The following is a 15,078-nucleotide window of genomic DNA, read 5'->3' on the forward strand; positions in this document are numbered from 1 at the left end:
GTGTGGTGGTCAAACTGGAATCGTAAATGAATTCCCCAGGCATTTCTGATCCATGTAATCAGCGTAGTAGCCTGTTTCCTTGTTGCAGATGGTGTCATCACAATGGCAGAAACAGCCAGCGCCAGTGCAGGCATGTTCTTTGTGTATCTGCAACATTGTGCCTGAACTGGGACACCTTTAATGTGTTGCTGATGATTTAATGTAGCTTATTATCTGTAGGTGCAGGATGGTCCAGAGCAGAGGTAGCTGCCAGATGGTGTGGATGAGAACTTCCATAATCTCTGACCCTTGGCCATGTTCACTGTGGCTGATGGGAGTTGTCATCCAACACAGCTGGGGACCACCATGTTGGCTTAGAGTAGGAGTGGGGATCCTTAGCCCCCCAGATGTTGCTGAACTCCAATCTCATCAGCCCTAGCAAGCATAGCCAAGGGCTAGGGATTATGGGAGCTGTAGCTCAGCAATATTTGGAAGGCCAAAGGTCCCCACACCTAGGCTAGAAGTTGTAGAGACCTTGAAGTCCTGAGAACTGGTTCAATAGCTACCTGAGATTTAGCAAGTCTGCGCAATAAAGATGTGCAAGATGAAACTCATGGGTTGGGGTGTGTGTGGCTTTAGCTGGATATGCTCTGATTTTATATTTGATATCTATTTTAGGAGTTCTGGTTCCCTGCAAACCTTATATCTGTCCTTGAGAGCTTAGAAGTTTCTCAACAATTCTGAAAACTAAGTCCTCAGGGGCTTCTTTGAAATCTCTCAGCAGGAGTGGTTAAAACTGAGAAAAAGAGAGAGAGCTTAGTATATTTCTATTTAGCTATCTTATTTTAACCCCTTGGAATGAGTATGTTGCTGTAGGAAGTACTCCCATAATCCTTTTTGGCCTGATTCTTTTCCTGGAGGATAAATCTGAAGGTTAACTTTTTTCCAATTATTATTACTATTGCTTGCCTGAAGATACTGGAAAGAAATCTTCTGTTGAGTCCCTCACAACATCCCTCAGGATTGTTTGGCGGCCTTAGAAACTGCTTTCCCCCTCTCCTTTCCAGGATGGAGAACCTGTGGCCCTCCAAATATTGTTGGGCTATAACTTTCATCCAGCCCCTTAGGCAGCATGACCAATGATCAAGCATCCAACATCTGGACGGCTCCAGGTCCATCACCCCAGCTCTAGTTTCTCCCAATTGTCAGTGGAATGTAGTACATGAAAGAGATACCATCTTGGGGGGGAGGTGGGGTTTGGCAACACAGCCAGTTGCTTGTTTTTGAGCCATGCTTGCTCCATCCATCATATGGATATTACTGAGCAGGGATGAGCAGCCTGTATGTGGATTGCACAAGTGTCAGGAATGTTGTTGTGCAGCAAAAACAGTACTAGCCTAAAATATTTTCCTGCCGGAAGAGAAACCCAAAGAATGCCCCTTCCAGTTTCCCTCCCTGACCTGTTGTTGTTTCTTCAGTTTATATCCCACTTTTCCTCCCGAAGGAGCCCAGGGCGGCAGCTGCACAAATGCTAAAACAATTAACACATGTCTAAAATCATCTAAAAACTATGTACATACAGATGCAGACTGGGAAAAATCTCGGCTTAAAAGGCTTGTTAGAAGAAGGTATTCAGTAGGTGCCAAAATGTCAACAGAGGAGGCCCCTAATATTTAACAGGAGGGAATTTAAAGGGTAGGTGCTATTATGTTAAAGGCCCCAATTCCTATGCTGTGCAGAAGGGACATCTTGAGAAGATGATATCTGCAGGAAGCCCTCACCTGCAGACCACAGCGATCTTTTGGTTATATATGGGCTGACACAATCTTTCATCCCAAGTTTACTCACTCTAGGTCAAGGCGCAACCCAATTGTGGCTTGTAACCCATCAGTAGAAGATGTATGCAAATTATAAATTAATATATAATTTGGACCAGCAACACCTCCATCCATCCTTATTCAAGATGTGTGGAGGTGTTGCTGGTCCAAATTATATATTAAGCACCATTAATCTTCAACTTTTTCAGCATCCTGGGGTTCTTGTGAAGGCAGACATCCGGGTCCAGTTGCATGAACTGGGTTTGAGATTTAGGAAACCTGTGTTTGTAATTCTAGATCTGCCTCAACATGGAAAATAGCTCTGCTAGGATAAGTCACACTCATCCTCCCTTCTTATTCTGTAAAATGGGAAGAATCATGAGTTAACTTACGTGTTGGGAAAATGAGATACTGAGTGTAAAGCACCATGAGGTTGAAAAACAGGGCATACATGGCAAATAGCAATTCAGTAATTTGAATCGACATGGTGTGGCTCCTTCATGCTTTAGCTTAGTCTGCTCTATATTCAGGGGAAAGCTTGATTTGGGAAGGCAATGAGCTTTGTTTTCATATCTGCCACAGCACCAGCACTGAGCAGCTGCTTCCGATGAACTGGAAAGGTTTTTCTTTATTTTCAAATGACTCCTCTTGGCGGATAATTACAGTAGCATATAGTAAGCTAAAGCTTTCCCAGTGCCAGGGCTCCTGCTGTTTCAAGGCAAGCAATCATAAGGTTGTCATGGTTTTGCATCAGACCTGTCAGATCTTTGGCCCATGGGCCTCATCTGATGCAGCAAAACTGCCCTTCCAGCTCCGCAAACCCCGACATTGCCGAATTAGCCAGCTTTGGCTTTTGAAACAAGCACACTAATGCAAATGGATGAAAGAGGAGTCTCCCCCCCAAAAAAAAAATAATGCCAGCCCCACTTTACCATGTTTTTCTGTTGGCTTCCCCCAGCTGGCATCTACCCACCACTATTTTCAGTGAGCAGAGCATTTGCCAGTGGCTCCATCTGCATATTTTTTTCTTGAGCAGTGGATATTTTTGGCCTAAGTGAGTCTCATGAATGTGTATGCACATTATATATAGTGAGGAACTCAAAGTGACCCTCTCTCCCAAAGACCCGGTTTCGGAAAGAGTTTATGCCGTTGGATGCTTTTGTGGACGCAGAATGAAGGCTGAGTATCCCTGGTGCATAAATATATTATTATTATTATTAGGTTGACCAAGATACATTCCGATTCCAAAATATTTCTTAGCAATTGGGCTGTGACACCCTTTGTCCAGTTAACAATTCTGTGTGTTTTTGAAAGAGCAAATGGTAGGCATGGGCCCCCCAGTCCACATCCCGGTGTGAATAGGCAGGGGATTACAGACCTTTCCTCCTCATACATGATCCTGTAAGGGAACCTTTTTAAGCCTGATGGCTGTATTCCTTTGTGGTCAACCTTCCAGGGCCACATGCCAGTGGTGGGTGAGGCCAGAGGCAAAAATGGACAAGGAAACGAATGTACATGAAGAACGTTGGAAGCTGCCGTATACTGAATCAGACCATTGGTCTACCTAGCTCAGTATTGGCTACTCTGACTGGCAGCAGCTCTCTAGGGTTTCAGGGTCTCTTCCAGCCCTACGTAGAGACGCTGGGGATTGAACCTGGGACCGTTTGCATACAAAGCAGATGCTCTGTCACTGAGCTACACCTCATCCCCATTTAACTTTGCCCAGTACGTGAGTACTGACGTACACCCCTCTCTAGCCTCCTGAGAAGCAAGAGTCATTATCAGAGTTCAAGGACACATCCCACCCAGGAGAAATCACTCAAGGGTGCAAAGCAGAGTTGGTAAGAGGTGTGGCCTGAGGAGAAGATGTGGTCTGGGGAGAGTCTGAAGGGCTAGTTAGAGAGGCTTAGAGGGTTGCATTTGAGGACCCCCCTGCTGCTGTAGAGGGATATACGCTCTCCCGCCAAACACAGCTGCATATGAAAGGCGTGCGTGAAATACACCTGAAACAAATGTTGCTTAGCTAGAATCATCAGCCTCATTTATCATTTTGCTAGGGTGGCGTTGTGGTCTAAACCACTGAGTCTCTTGGGCCTGCTGATCAGAAGGTTGGTGCTTCGAATCCCTGTTGCTCTTTCCCTGCTCCTGCCAACCTAGCAGTTTGAAAGCACGCCAGTGCAAGTAGATAAATAGGTACCGCTGTGGTGGGAAGGTAAACGGCGCTTCTGTGCGCTCTGGTTTCCGTCACGGTGTTCCGTTGCGCTAGAAGTGGTTTAGTCATGCTGGCCACATGACCCGGAAAGCTGTCTGTGGACAAACACTGGCTCCCTCAGCCTGAAAGCGAGATGAGCGCCGTACCCCATAGTCACCTTTGGCTGTACTTAACCATTCAGGGGTCCTTTACCTTTACCTTACCTTATCATTTTGCTCTATTCATTAAGCATTCAGTAGTTTGTGAACTTCCCCTCTGCACTCTGTATGCACCGGGAAGATTAAAGCATACTTGACTTCACAAAACGAACATGGGTAAATAAAAGAGCACAATTCTACAAAGGTCAGAAAACTGGTTCTGCGAGCAATATGGGGATTCATTTTGGCTCCGAAGGTAGGTTGCCTCCGAAATAGGGGTCAATGTGGCATTTTGCTACAAATGAAGATGAAAATGTGGTTGATGTTAAGCCAACGGGTACTCCTAGCAACCCCTCGTTCTGATTCCAAATGAAAACTCTTCCCCTCAAGTGTTGTCCAGCCTGGAGTGAGCGGCAAACATCTATTGTGTGACTTTTGTTCGTTCTGTGCAATCATCCAAGAGCGTAAGTTCCCAACCTTTTATTGAAACGACACAGCAGGTTCCATCACAAAATCTCATGCTCCCTTGCTTTGGGCTGGAATGCGTGGCTTTTGAACTAGCAGTGGGAAGAAAAATAAACAACGTTCTATCACAGAGCACTATTCTAAACATCAGTCGTAGCTGGGTTAAAATGACATGGCGTTTCTGATTCTGCCTTATTGCTGAGGCTAGCTAGCCAGCGAGATCGAGAGAGGCTGGGAGTAAGCAAGCACTGTGTGTGTGAGACCTGCTGATAAGGTAAGCAGGTGAGCCTGAGGAAAAGAAGGGCCTTCTGCGGGGTGGAACTGGCTGGTCTTCCAGTAGCATCATGCTGCTGCCTGTGGATAAAGATGGAGGCAGGCAGAGGAGTGGCTACAGACCAGGAGGACCTGGGTGGAAGCTAGATGGACAATGGGGTGGATGGGTCAATCCATGTCAATTTCAAATGTGTTCATTCATAAGTCCCTTCTGTTCCATTTTGCAACAATCTGATTTCTTTTTATATAAAAAAAGATTGTACAAGAACTTGTATTTAAATAAATATTTAAGTATGTATTGAAATATGCAGTGCTTTTTCTGGGGGCATGCAGGGGTACACATACTCCTAAACATTTTGTGGATCTTTGTACTTTTGTCCATTTACTCTATTTATTTTTCCTGATTTGAACTACAAAATGGTGATTTTCTTGAGTCAAAATGAGAGTACCCCTAAACATTTTTTAAAGAAAAAAAGCACTGGAAATACGTATACATACTTGAATACTTAATTTCTTTCTACGTATGAATTTCTAATAAACCGTACATTTAAAAAAATCTTTTCTGTATATATATGAGTTGAGAATCCTAAGAATATGTTCTGATCTCTGTGTTAGTTTGGTAGGTGCAAATTAGGTTTAGTTTTAAATGTGAACCAAATGAAGTTGTCCTCCACCCCTAGTCCACTTCCAGGTCAACTGGAATGCTTACATGTGACAAGATGGGATGCTCACATGTGTAACCTGCTCTTATGCTAATTTACTCACATGTAAATCCCATTGCTTCTAATGAGGCTTTGTCCCAAGTAACTGTGGGTAGGATTTCAGTCTTAAACCATGCACCTTCCTCCCTAAGTTCTCAGGATGAGTTTCTCATATCTTAAAGCATATTTGTGAATTTGTTTTTTGTTTGTTTGTTTGTTTTTGATAACCTGGAATTAGTTTTGGTTTTGAACCATAGGGTTATTAGGTTTGCTTGGTGCAATTCACACTATAATACGTCAGCCAATCCCATGGAAGCAGGATCCAAAATTCGTGGTTAGGAATATGTGGTTAATGGATTGTGTTTCATTATCTCCCTTGATTTACTACTGATGAGGCTGGGAAACATTTTATATTTCTAAAAAAAGAAAAGAAAATCTGCTTCAAAACCTCATATAAATTATCTCCACATACTTTAAATGCATACTGCGAAGCTAAACAAAATATAAGGAGAATTTGATAACTGAGCCAGAGCTGGGGGTGGGTGGAGATAGGAAGTGGTTTCATCCACTATAAAATTAAGAAAACCAAAGTACAGAGAAGGCAAAGGAAGGTATAGAGAAGAAGTCTTTTTCTGACAGGTTTGCTTTTCCGATTGCATTGTACAGTGCTGAACCTTTCTTAGAACAGTTTGTCTTTTGAATAGCCTGCCATACTCACAATCTATTCCCCTCTCTGTCATATTTTTATCTACTTGTGGCAATGGAATTAATTTTGTGGTAGTCTTTGCATATGGGGAACGACACATCCCTGATGCACGCTTGCAGCTTCAGTTGTAGATCAAAGCCACTCAAAAAAGACGCTTCTGTTCAATATGGGGGGGAAATGGTATCCAATCCACTACATAGCCAGCAGTGGTGTAGATGCCTGGAAGAAGCCCAGCTCTTCTACGAGACTTACATTTGTGTTGACAGATTGGATCTGAGATCTATGGCGTATGTGGTGGCTGTTGTTAGCTTCACTTTGGACATTTGTTGTCATTCTCCTCTGTAAGCAATCTAAGCTACGTTTACCCATCTCAGTTTTCAGAGATACTATTATAATGTTTTTTTGTAGGAAAGGTCAGGTGGCCTGCTTGGCCAGAAAGGTCCAGTGATGAGGTCTTGGGATGCAGCATCCTCCTCTGAGAAACTGGACTAGCGATGATAATATGGTGGGAGTAGAGAGCTGATATCTCAGGGCTCTTGGGTGCTTCTGTGACCCCTCCTTGCTCATTGGAGATGGTGGGTAAAGGTAGGGAACTGTGCCTCTTGGATGGTGGTGGGCTGGAGTTCTGAAATCTCACAGTTTTCACTTGCTGAAAGGGAAGAGAAATCAGGAGTTATTTCATTCCAACAAGGCTGCCACCAGCATTGTCTTTGCTGTCTGGGGACATGACAAACAAACAACTTTTATATTTTCTTTTACAGCCAGTTTTACACTTTCTTCAGCTAAACATTAGAAAGTTGGAGGGTCGAACACGACTAAGACGACTAAACAACAACAAATAGAGGAGGACATATTTCTGAAAAGTACATTATATGTGTCAGCTAATATAGTCAGCACTGTTTCCAGTCACCTTTGCCTTTCTCGGAATCCCAATAGATCATCTACCCATTTTACAGCTGAGTGGATTTTAGAGTGTCATGTGGTGTAAAACCAAGTAACATATAAGCTTAGAGTTTTGAGAGATGCAAAAGTTTCCTCGACTACTTGCTTACTGGTCCACTCCACTCCAAAAGGTACTAAGAGTCAGCACAAATACATATTTTGGCTTAGTAGTGGGTGATCTGTGCATCAGAAAGTTCCTGATTCAGAAATCATCAACTCACTAGGTGCATTTAAGGAAGTCATCATTTATTTATTTTATCATGGAGACAACTCTGTGTTACAGGGTTCTTGTAAGGAACAGAGGGGGAAAATGTATGTGAAGTTCTTTGATTCCTCACAAATGCTTTGTAGATGCTTAGTGATTATTTATTATTTTGCTTTTGTATTATCTATCTTTACACCTTGTGTCTTCTATTTCCTTTTGGCCTGGGTGTCTGAGACGATGTATCCCAAAAACCCAAGCTTCAGGAAATAGAAGAACTTTACCACATATTCAGCAATTAGACTTCCTGTGGCCATGATAAATCATGTCCACAGTTTCCATCTTTTCATTTCAATCCACAAACCCACCATGACATGGAAGATCTTTGCCAGCAGACTGCAGAGGGAAGTGAATGAATATCTTGGCAGGTTGAGAGTGAGAGAGCGAGTGAGCACTGAATGTTGAATTTATGGTGATGTTGGGTTAATGAGAAACTAACATAATGGGGAGTATGCTCTCACAACAGGGATATGCTCCTTGAGAAATCATGACCGACACATACAGGAGCATGATATAGAATCTTAGTCCTGTTCTGTCAACAAAAATAGTCAATGTAATCATTACATTGTAATGTTGAGTTCTTCGGTGAAGACCTTCTCCACCTACCCTACCAGGTAATGGAACGTTGACTAGGATTTGTCCTGTCCTGCAGTTCTAATATCCCGTATCTCCACCTGCACCCCAAAGCTTTTCATAATCACGCCTGCAATATAAAAGTACCCCTGTGGTGAATTAGACCCACTGTTACCTTCTCAGTGGTGTTCCTGGATGTGTCTGGCTTCACCAGAATGGATGGTGGAGCAGATGCAGGTGGCTTTAGAGACGATTCATTTTTTGTAGGCAATTCCTTGGTGTCCAATATTACTGAGCTACACACAGAAGGAGCTCGGCTATTCCCGCTTCGGGGCACTAATATGAATGAAGAATCATGGGAGGAATTCGGCCTGGCTCCCGTGTCAGCCGTGCTAATCCCTCGGGGCAGAGAGGAGATATGTTGATATGTTGGAGATTGCTGCACTCGTGTTTGGGTGGCAGGAGTTCGCCTGAGGGAGTTGACAAATGGAATAAGAGCTCCTGGTTGCAAAGGTTTCTGTAAAGATCCATCTGGGGAGGCAGAATTCAAGAAGAGATGAGGATTAAAAGATGATAATAACCCCTTTGCAGCTCATTTTTGAAATTTTATATAAAAAGGGTGGGCCAAAATTGCTGAATTGCAGTACTTAGCTGAATTTTAGTCCTCAGGCTTGTTGGAAGTCACTCCAAATACTTTTAGAGTTTTAAGGGTAGACAGAAAATTGCAAGGGAGCTATAATACACTGGGAAAGCACATGCTCTGTATGCAGGAAGTTTTAGGCGTGTTCCTTTATATCGCCAGTTAAAAGAACCTCAGGTACTAGGGTGGGGAAAGTCTCCTTCCTGAGAATGTGGAGAGCACCTGCCTGCCACTTAGACGGGATAATACTGAACCAGATAGACCAGGTGGTCTCCAGCCTGGAGGCACACTTGGAAATTTTGGAAACTGCCACGGGCACTACAAGATGACCCTTGTGGTCCCTTCCAATTATACCATTCTGAGACTCTATGAAAATTCCCACTTCTTCTCACAGAAGAAAAATGAACAGTGCTTAGAACTTCCTCTCAAAAATGCAGAACACTGCACCAAAAGCAAGCAATTCCTAACCCCTTTGTGCCCAAACCCCAAATTTAAAAACAAAAACCAAAACCGAGAGGGATATAGGGCCTTGGTGGGTGCTGGGAGGGGGGATGTCCAAGGGCACCATGGGGTACAAGGATGCCATGCTGGGGACCCCAGAGATGGACCAAGGGCTTGACTTGGTATGAAGTGGTGCCATCTATTTGGTCTTCACTAACTTATTAATGGGACATCTAAATTATTCAACTGCTGACTGAAATTTACTAAAAAAGCTGGTTGTATTTGGTGTCCCACAGCTTTTTTTTTTTTTGGTAATACTTGCAATTGCTCAACCAGTTTCTGTAGTTAAAAATGCTTCCTCTGTAAACCTGCTCTCTTTCCTTCTACCTTTATTGGAAGCTTGCTACTTTTATTTTCTGGTCCTTCACCAGCAGGTAGAGGGTGTTTAACAAGTGGAGTTTCCCGCAATCACTTTAATCCCTCTGACAGAAAAACCTTCATCTACTAAATTTCCTACTTTCCTTATACAGCTAAAGTAACAGAAACAGGGCCAGTAAAAATATGGCAACCTATTTGGTCTCCACCATGTACATTTGATACAAAGTCCTTGTCTTTGCTTTCAGAGATCTCCATGACTGTGATCGTAACCCATTTCCCATCCTTTTCCACATTATAATCCTGAATATGGCCTCCAATTCTTATCATCATTCGTCACCCCAAAATCTGCTCCTTTAAAAGAGTTCACACATTTGCCTCCTTTTCTGTTCTATCTTCCTGGAGCAGCTTCCTAGAGCACCCATCACTTTCTTCCATTACTGCCTCAAAATGCACCTCCTGTGCATTTTGGTGAAGCCTTGGATTTAAACCCTTCCTTCAGACTCTGGTTGAAATATAAGCCCAAATATGTGTCTTATATATTTGCTCACATCCACCCCCTTCATGTTTTTCCCCATGGACATGGCTTTTAACCTATGTCAATCTGTAGGAATGAACGTGAACTCTTTGTCATCTTCCCCACCCCATTTTTTCAATTTGTTTTCATTATTAAAGACACCATTTATTTCATAATCAATTCATAGAAATCCACTTGTAGATTTCACATTGGCTTCACTGCCCTTGTTTCATGGTGGCATTATTTCCTTTATTTGTAAAAATTGGTTTTAGGCAGGAGATCTGTTTTCAGTGGCTGTTCTCATCAGTTGCCACTTTATTGATTCACAGTGCACCACACCTTGTAGTGTTCTGCAGCGCCCTGTTAAGGAAACACATACAGAAAGATTCCCCACAATCGTGGTCACTACTCCTCCCAAATGCCCACATTCATGACACCTAGGGCATTGTGGGTAAATAACAAAGCAGCCGCTAGCACTGCTGACACTGCTGGAGATATATACGCAAGACCTGGCCACACATCCCACTGAATATTCATACAACTAGGCATGAATACAAATGGGAATCCCAAATGCCTTCCATTCCTCTGTGTATTCATTTCGGAACAAAGGGAAAGTGAACTGAATGGGCCCTCATTTGTTCTGAAACAAGTGCACACCTCTATTACTCTTTAAAGCACCACATGCAATGATGGTGCTATATAAATAATAATAGTTCTGTTGCCACTGAGACCCACCTGTGGGCCATTAAACAATTCAAATATCAACATTTATATTTTGGACAGCTATAATCAACACTGCTCTGTAAAAACCTTGGTGAACTCCATATTACAACTACATATTTGTAAATTTGCTGCCAACACTTCTACTTTACCCAGGCAATCCCAGCTTTTCTTAATGGGAAAAAGTAAACAAAGACCCCAAATATCCAATGAGATACACAGAGGTTTAGCTCTGTATCAGGAAATTTTTAATGTCTGATGTTTTACAATTTTTTATGTGTTTGTCTCTAGCTCTGGTTAGTATATCCATGCCTTTGGCAAGGCAAGCTTTCAGCCCAGCTGTATGCATGCAACCAGCTCTTCAGGAGGCTTAGCCTAACATTTCTGCTTATTGCATCAGCCCCAAGTTTCAATGAGCTAATTAAAGGCTTCTAGTCATCTCTCAGCCACTTGGGAACAGGTTCATATGTCTCTCTCTCACCAGGACTTACTCTTCCTACTGCTGCCACGTCCTCTCCTCTGCGGAGTTGTGTGCCCTGAGGTGCTTGGCACAGAGACATTCCTCACAGGTGAGGCCAAAGATGCGGGCATGAAGGCAGATTTCATAGGTCTGCTTTGCCTTGGGCCGTTCTCTGAGATGCTTCCCTGGGAGGAAAGTGAGGAAGTGGATAATGTCCAAGTTGCATAGAGGGAAGGCATCCTTGAATCAGGGAAGCTTGAGGACTTCCTGGTTGTTTAGGAGAGTCAAATGGGAGGGAGAGAGAGAGAGAGAGAGAGAGAGAAACAGATAATTAGGGAGCAAATGCAGCTGCACAATTCAAATCCAGGAGTTTTGTTACCTAGTTAGAAAAAGAAGGGCAAAGTGGGAAATCCGATCAGCAAGCATTTGTACATTCTGAAATATCCTTCCACTTTAATCTTTCTCCAGAATTCCCTCCCCCCCCCCCCCCGCTGTGCAGGAATTTCACAATAATTATATTAATGAGAGAGACTATGTTCCGACAAAACAACAACAGCAAAATAATCATCACCATACCATCTTTTAATGATATAGACCATGCAATATGGCACATAACTAATGGGCATTTGCATTACATTTCAGAATGTTAAAGAATATACCTCACAATTACTTATTACTCTGGTTCAAATCTGCAGCACAAATGTTTCTGTGGTGTGAGAAAATTTGAATGTGTACAAGAAACCTCCTGGTGCTTGTATGCTAGTGCTAAGAATAAATCCTCAGAAAAGGGTGATCTTTCATTGTTAGCTGATAACATACTGCCCGAGGTTGCCTCTAGCCTGTTAGTATTTTGAGAGAGGGATTCAAACACACACTCTGAAAATTTAAGTTATGGCAGTTGGAGCAGATTAATGTGCTTTGTTGCCCTAGTGCAAAGTCCTTTCAAAAATTGACTTTTAGTGGTTAGGAAAGTGATGGGGAAATGCACTGAAAAGTGTGGAACGGACAAATGATTAACGGGAAGACACAAGCAAATCAGGATGAATGCTCACTGTCGTATAGCTTCCCCCAAACAAATCAGAACAAATGCTCAATAAAGACCAGACATGCCCTAACCTCCATAAAAGCTTTGTGCAAGGATGAACGCTCAAAGAACAGGTTGTTTGGAGGAGCCCACACCCAAATGTTTTGTGCCCTTGAGACGGCTGTAATGTGCACAAATGTTTACAATCTGTGGTTGTGTACAGTGTCCTTTTTCATAATTGTACATGTAAAAAAAAAAAAAAGGTTACTGGATTGCAGGTATGGGGCGATGGTGGCACAACAGGTGGAGGTGACAGTCTCCCCCACTGCTGTTTCTGATGTTGGCAGGTATTTAGCCAACAGTAAAAAATGGGTGGGTGGCGGGGTGACCAAATAATGGACATTTTTGTGCACTAATGTTTCAGAGAGCAAAGTAAATAACTTTGAAGTAAAAAAATGAGGAGTTGGGAGAAAGCAGTGAAGGTAATAAGTATGTGCAAACGTATCAAGAGTTAATTTCATCTTTTCTAGTTTGCATAGAGGGGTGAGCAGGAGAGCAGCTGCAGGATTTATTTTGTCTATCAAAATTTAAGACAGCAGGGAAGCAGATATAAAATGTGAGCTCTTGGTGGATTCAAGCTACTCTAATCTTTTTCTCAGGGAAGAGACCAGCGCACCACTAAAGATCAAATTAGCCGTGGTGAAATTATCTTGCTTCATTTTATAAACTGCTGCTTTTCTGTTTTGCTGTTCACAGTTTATGGTGGTGAAAAACAACAACCTGCGCTGCTTAATAGGCAAAAAATGACGGGCTGTGATCTCCCAATTCTCCTTAACTGCCTGAGTTAAATTCAGATGGACCGATTGATGAAGCACCAAGAAGGGCAGCGATCCTGAAGGAAATATCTGAGGGAGGTTTTGTGCTCTTTGCAACTTGTGGTTCCATTTCTCAAGCAATGCCACCCCCCCCTTCCCCAAAGTGTGTTGCTGTCACTTCTGATTATTTCTTTCTGCATCTGCTTTCCCTGACGAGGCCACATAGCACTTTCACCTAAATCTGTTAAATTGCTGAGAAGGCCATCAATCTTCCACCTTGAGCAGGGTGCTTAAATAACCTTCCTAAGTGCTCCTAATTTGCTCAGGAGAAACTGAGCCATGGAGAAGTGTTTGTGCCAACTCTTCTGAGAGAGGGGCCGGCTGGGGGAAAGGCAGCAACTTCTGTCACTCCTTTGTTACCTTCCCGTCGTTGTTCTGTGCTCTGGAAAAAAATGATTTATGATTTAATAATGGGGCAGCAATTCATCAAAATAACCCAGGCATCCATTTATTATGAGGTGATTTCCAAAGGAAGACACACAATAGCAGGCCTTTAAATTGGTGTTCATGATGGAGGCACTTTATGAAGCTGCTTCCGAAGTCTCTGGGCTCTGCTTTTGATTGTTTGTTTGGTTTTATTGGTGAAGCAGGGCCATGGTGTTTTCAGAGGCCATATCCTGGAGAAATGAGCCAGAGAGATGAAGAATACTCACTAGTTCATTTCAATGTGAAGGAGTTTAGTGGATAGCAGAAGGGATAATTCTAGGCCCAAAGTAGCTGTGGTGTCTCCAATTTAAACAGAGCAATTTCATGTGGTGAAATATAAGCAGGGGAAGAAATGAGTAAAAGCGTGTCCTCAGTAAAAGCAATAACATGGATAGTTAGGTTTCTACTAGGGCATTCCATATCTCTGACAAAAGACTAAAACTTGGCATTTTTCATTCAGTTTTCCTGTACTTCATATTGGGTTGTTCAGATATTACGTTTGCGGTTGAGATGATCACAATCAACTTAAGCTACACTGTGCCTAAGAAAGACAAATAGTTTTTTTGAACTTAAAGCAAGATGTGGAAAGAGTTGAGACCCATCTGAACTAACTCTGTATTCAGCATCGTGGTTGCCAGTGCAATCCTACACATGTCTACTCAGCCGTAATTTCCACTGAGTTCAAAGGGATTTACTCCTAGGCAAGTGAATATAGGATTATGGCCTGAGATGCACTGGCCAAATGACTCGGCTTGTCCTTCCTTTCCTTTCCTTTGTTTCTATTGCCCATTTTGTCAGGCACAAAATATGACAAGGCCCCAAGTAAGTCCATAGAGCGTTTGTTTTATTTTGTTCTGTGAAGCTACAGATCTCCTTATGTAGGTTTGCCATATTTCAAAAAGTGAAAATCCAGACACAAAAGCTGTTAAGATTCCCACCCCCTCCCAGACATTTTAACCAAATTTGAAAATTCTGCCTAGACGCCATTTTGGAAAGACGAATCCAGGCTATGTCCTGGGAATTCTGGATGTATGGCAGCCCTATCATACGTTTTTCACCATTGTGAAACCCTGCATTTATGTTTACTTGCACTTCTCACCCACCCTTCCTGCTGTTCCCCTACATTAACCCCCTAGAGTATTCCCTTCCCATCTCATGCAGCGATAAAGCTCCCTTTTCATCTTCCCAACCCCATTTCCGAAGCCGCTTCTATTCTGCACCTCCACTTTGCATCCCTGTTTTCACCTTCAGCCCCATGTCTCCTTGCCTCTCCTTTTGTGCAACCCTTCCTCCTTGCACGCAGATCACCACCATGGTGACCTCCTTGTCCTGCAACTACCAAGTACCCTTTCCACCTAGTGCTTCTGTCCTGGAGAATAACATTCCTTTCACATTGCATTACCTATTGCATTGTAGAACTGTGGCTTTATTATTATTATTATTATTAGTAGTAGTAGTAGTAGTAGCAGCAGCAGCAGCAGTATGAAGTTCCAGATTCAATGTACAGTGGTACCTTGGGTTAAGTACTTAATT

General features: G+C 42.8%; 1 protein-coding gene across 3 annotated transcripts in view; it reads right to left on the reverse strand.

Moving 5' to 3' along the window:
• Positions 1–4,610: 4,610 nt before the first annotated feature.
• The window catches only part of SH3RF2 (SH3 domain containing ring finger 2), an 84,565-nt gene continuing 74,097 nt past the window's right edge, over positions 4,611–15,078 (reverse strand). For all 3 annotated transcript variants that reach the window (XM_053376678.1, XM_053376677.1, XM_053376679.1), the window contains 3 exons: positions 11,252–11,487; positions 8,243–8,598; positions 4,611–6,939 (listed from right to left, as the gene is read on the reverse strand). In XM_053376678.1, the coding sequence (XP_053232653.1) occupies positions 6,661–6,939; positions 8,243–8,598; positions 11,252–11,487 (871 nt within the window). In that variant the 3' untranslated portion in view covers positions 4,611–6,660. The remainder of the gene's footprint in view (positions 6,940–8,242; positions 8,599–11,251; positions 11,488–15,078) is intronic.

The sequence above is a fragment of the Podarcis raffonei genome, chromosome 2, assembly GCF_027172205.1.
Source record: "Podarcis raffonei isolate rPodRaf1 chromosome 2, rPodRaf1.pri, whole genome shotgun sequence".
NCBI classification, from domain to species: Eukaryota; Metazoa; Chordata; class Lepidosauria; order Squamata; family Lacertidae; genus Podarcis; species Podarcis raffonei.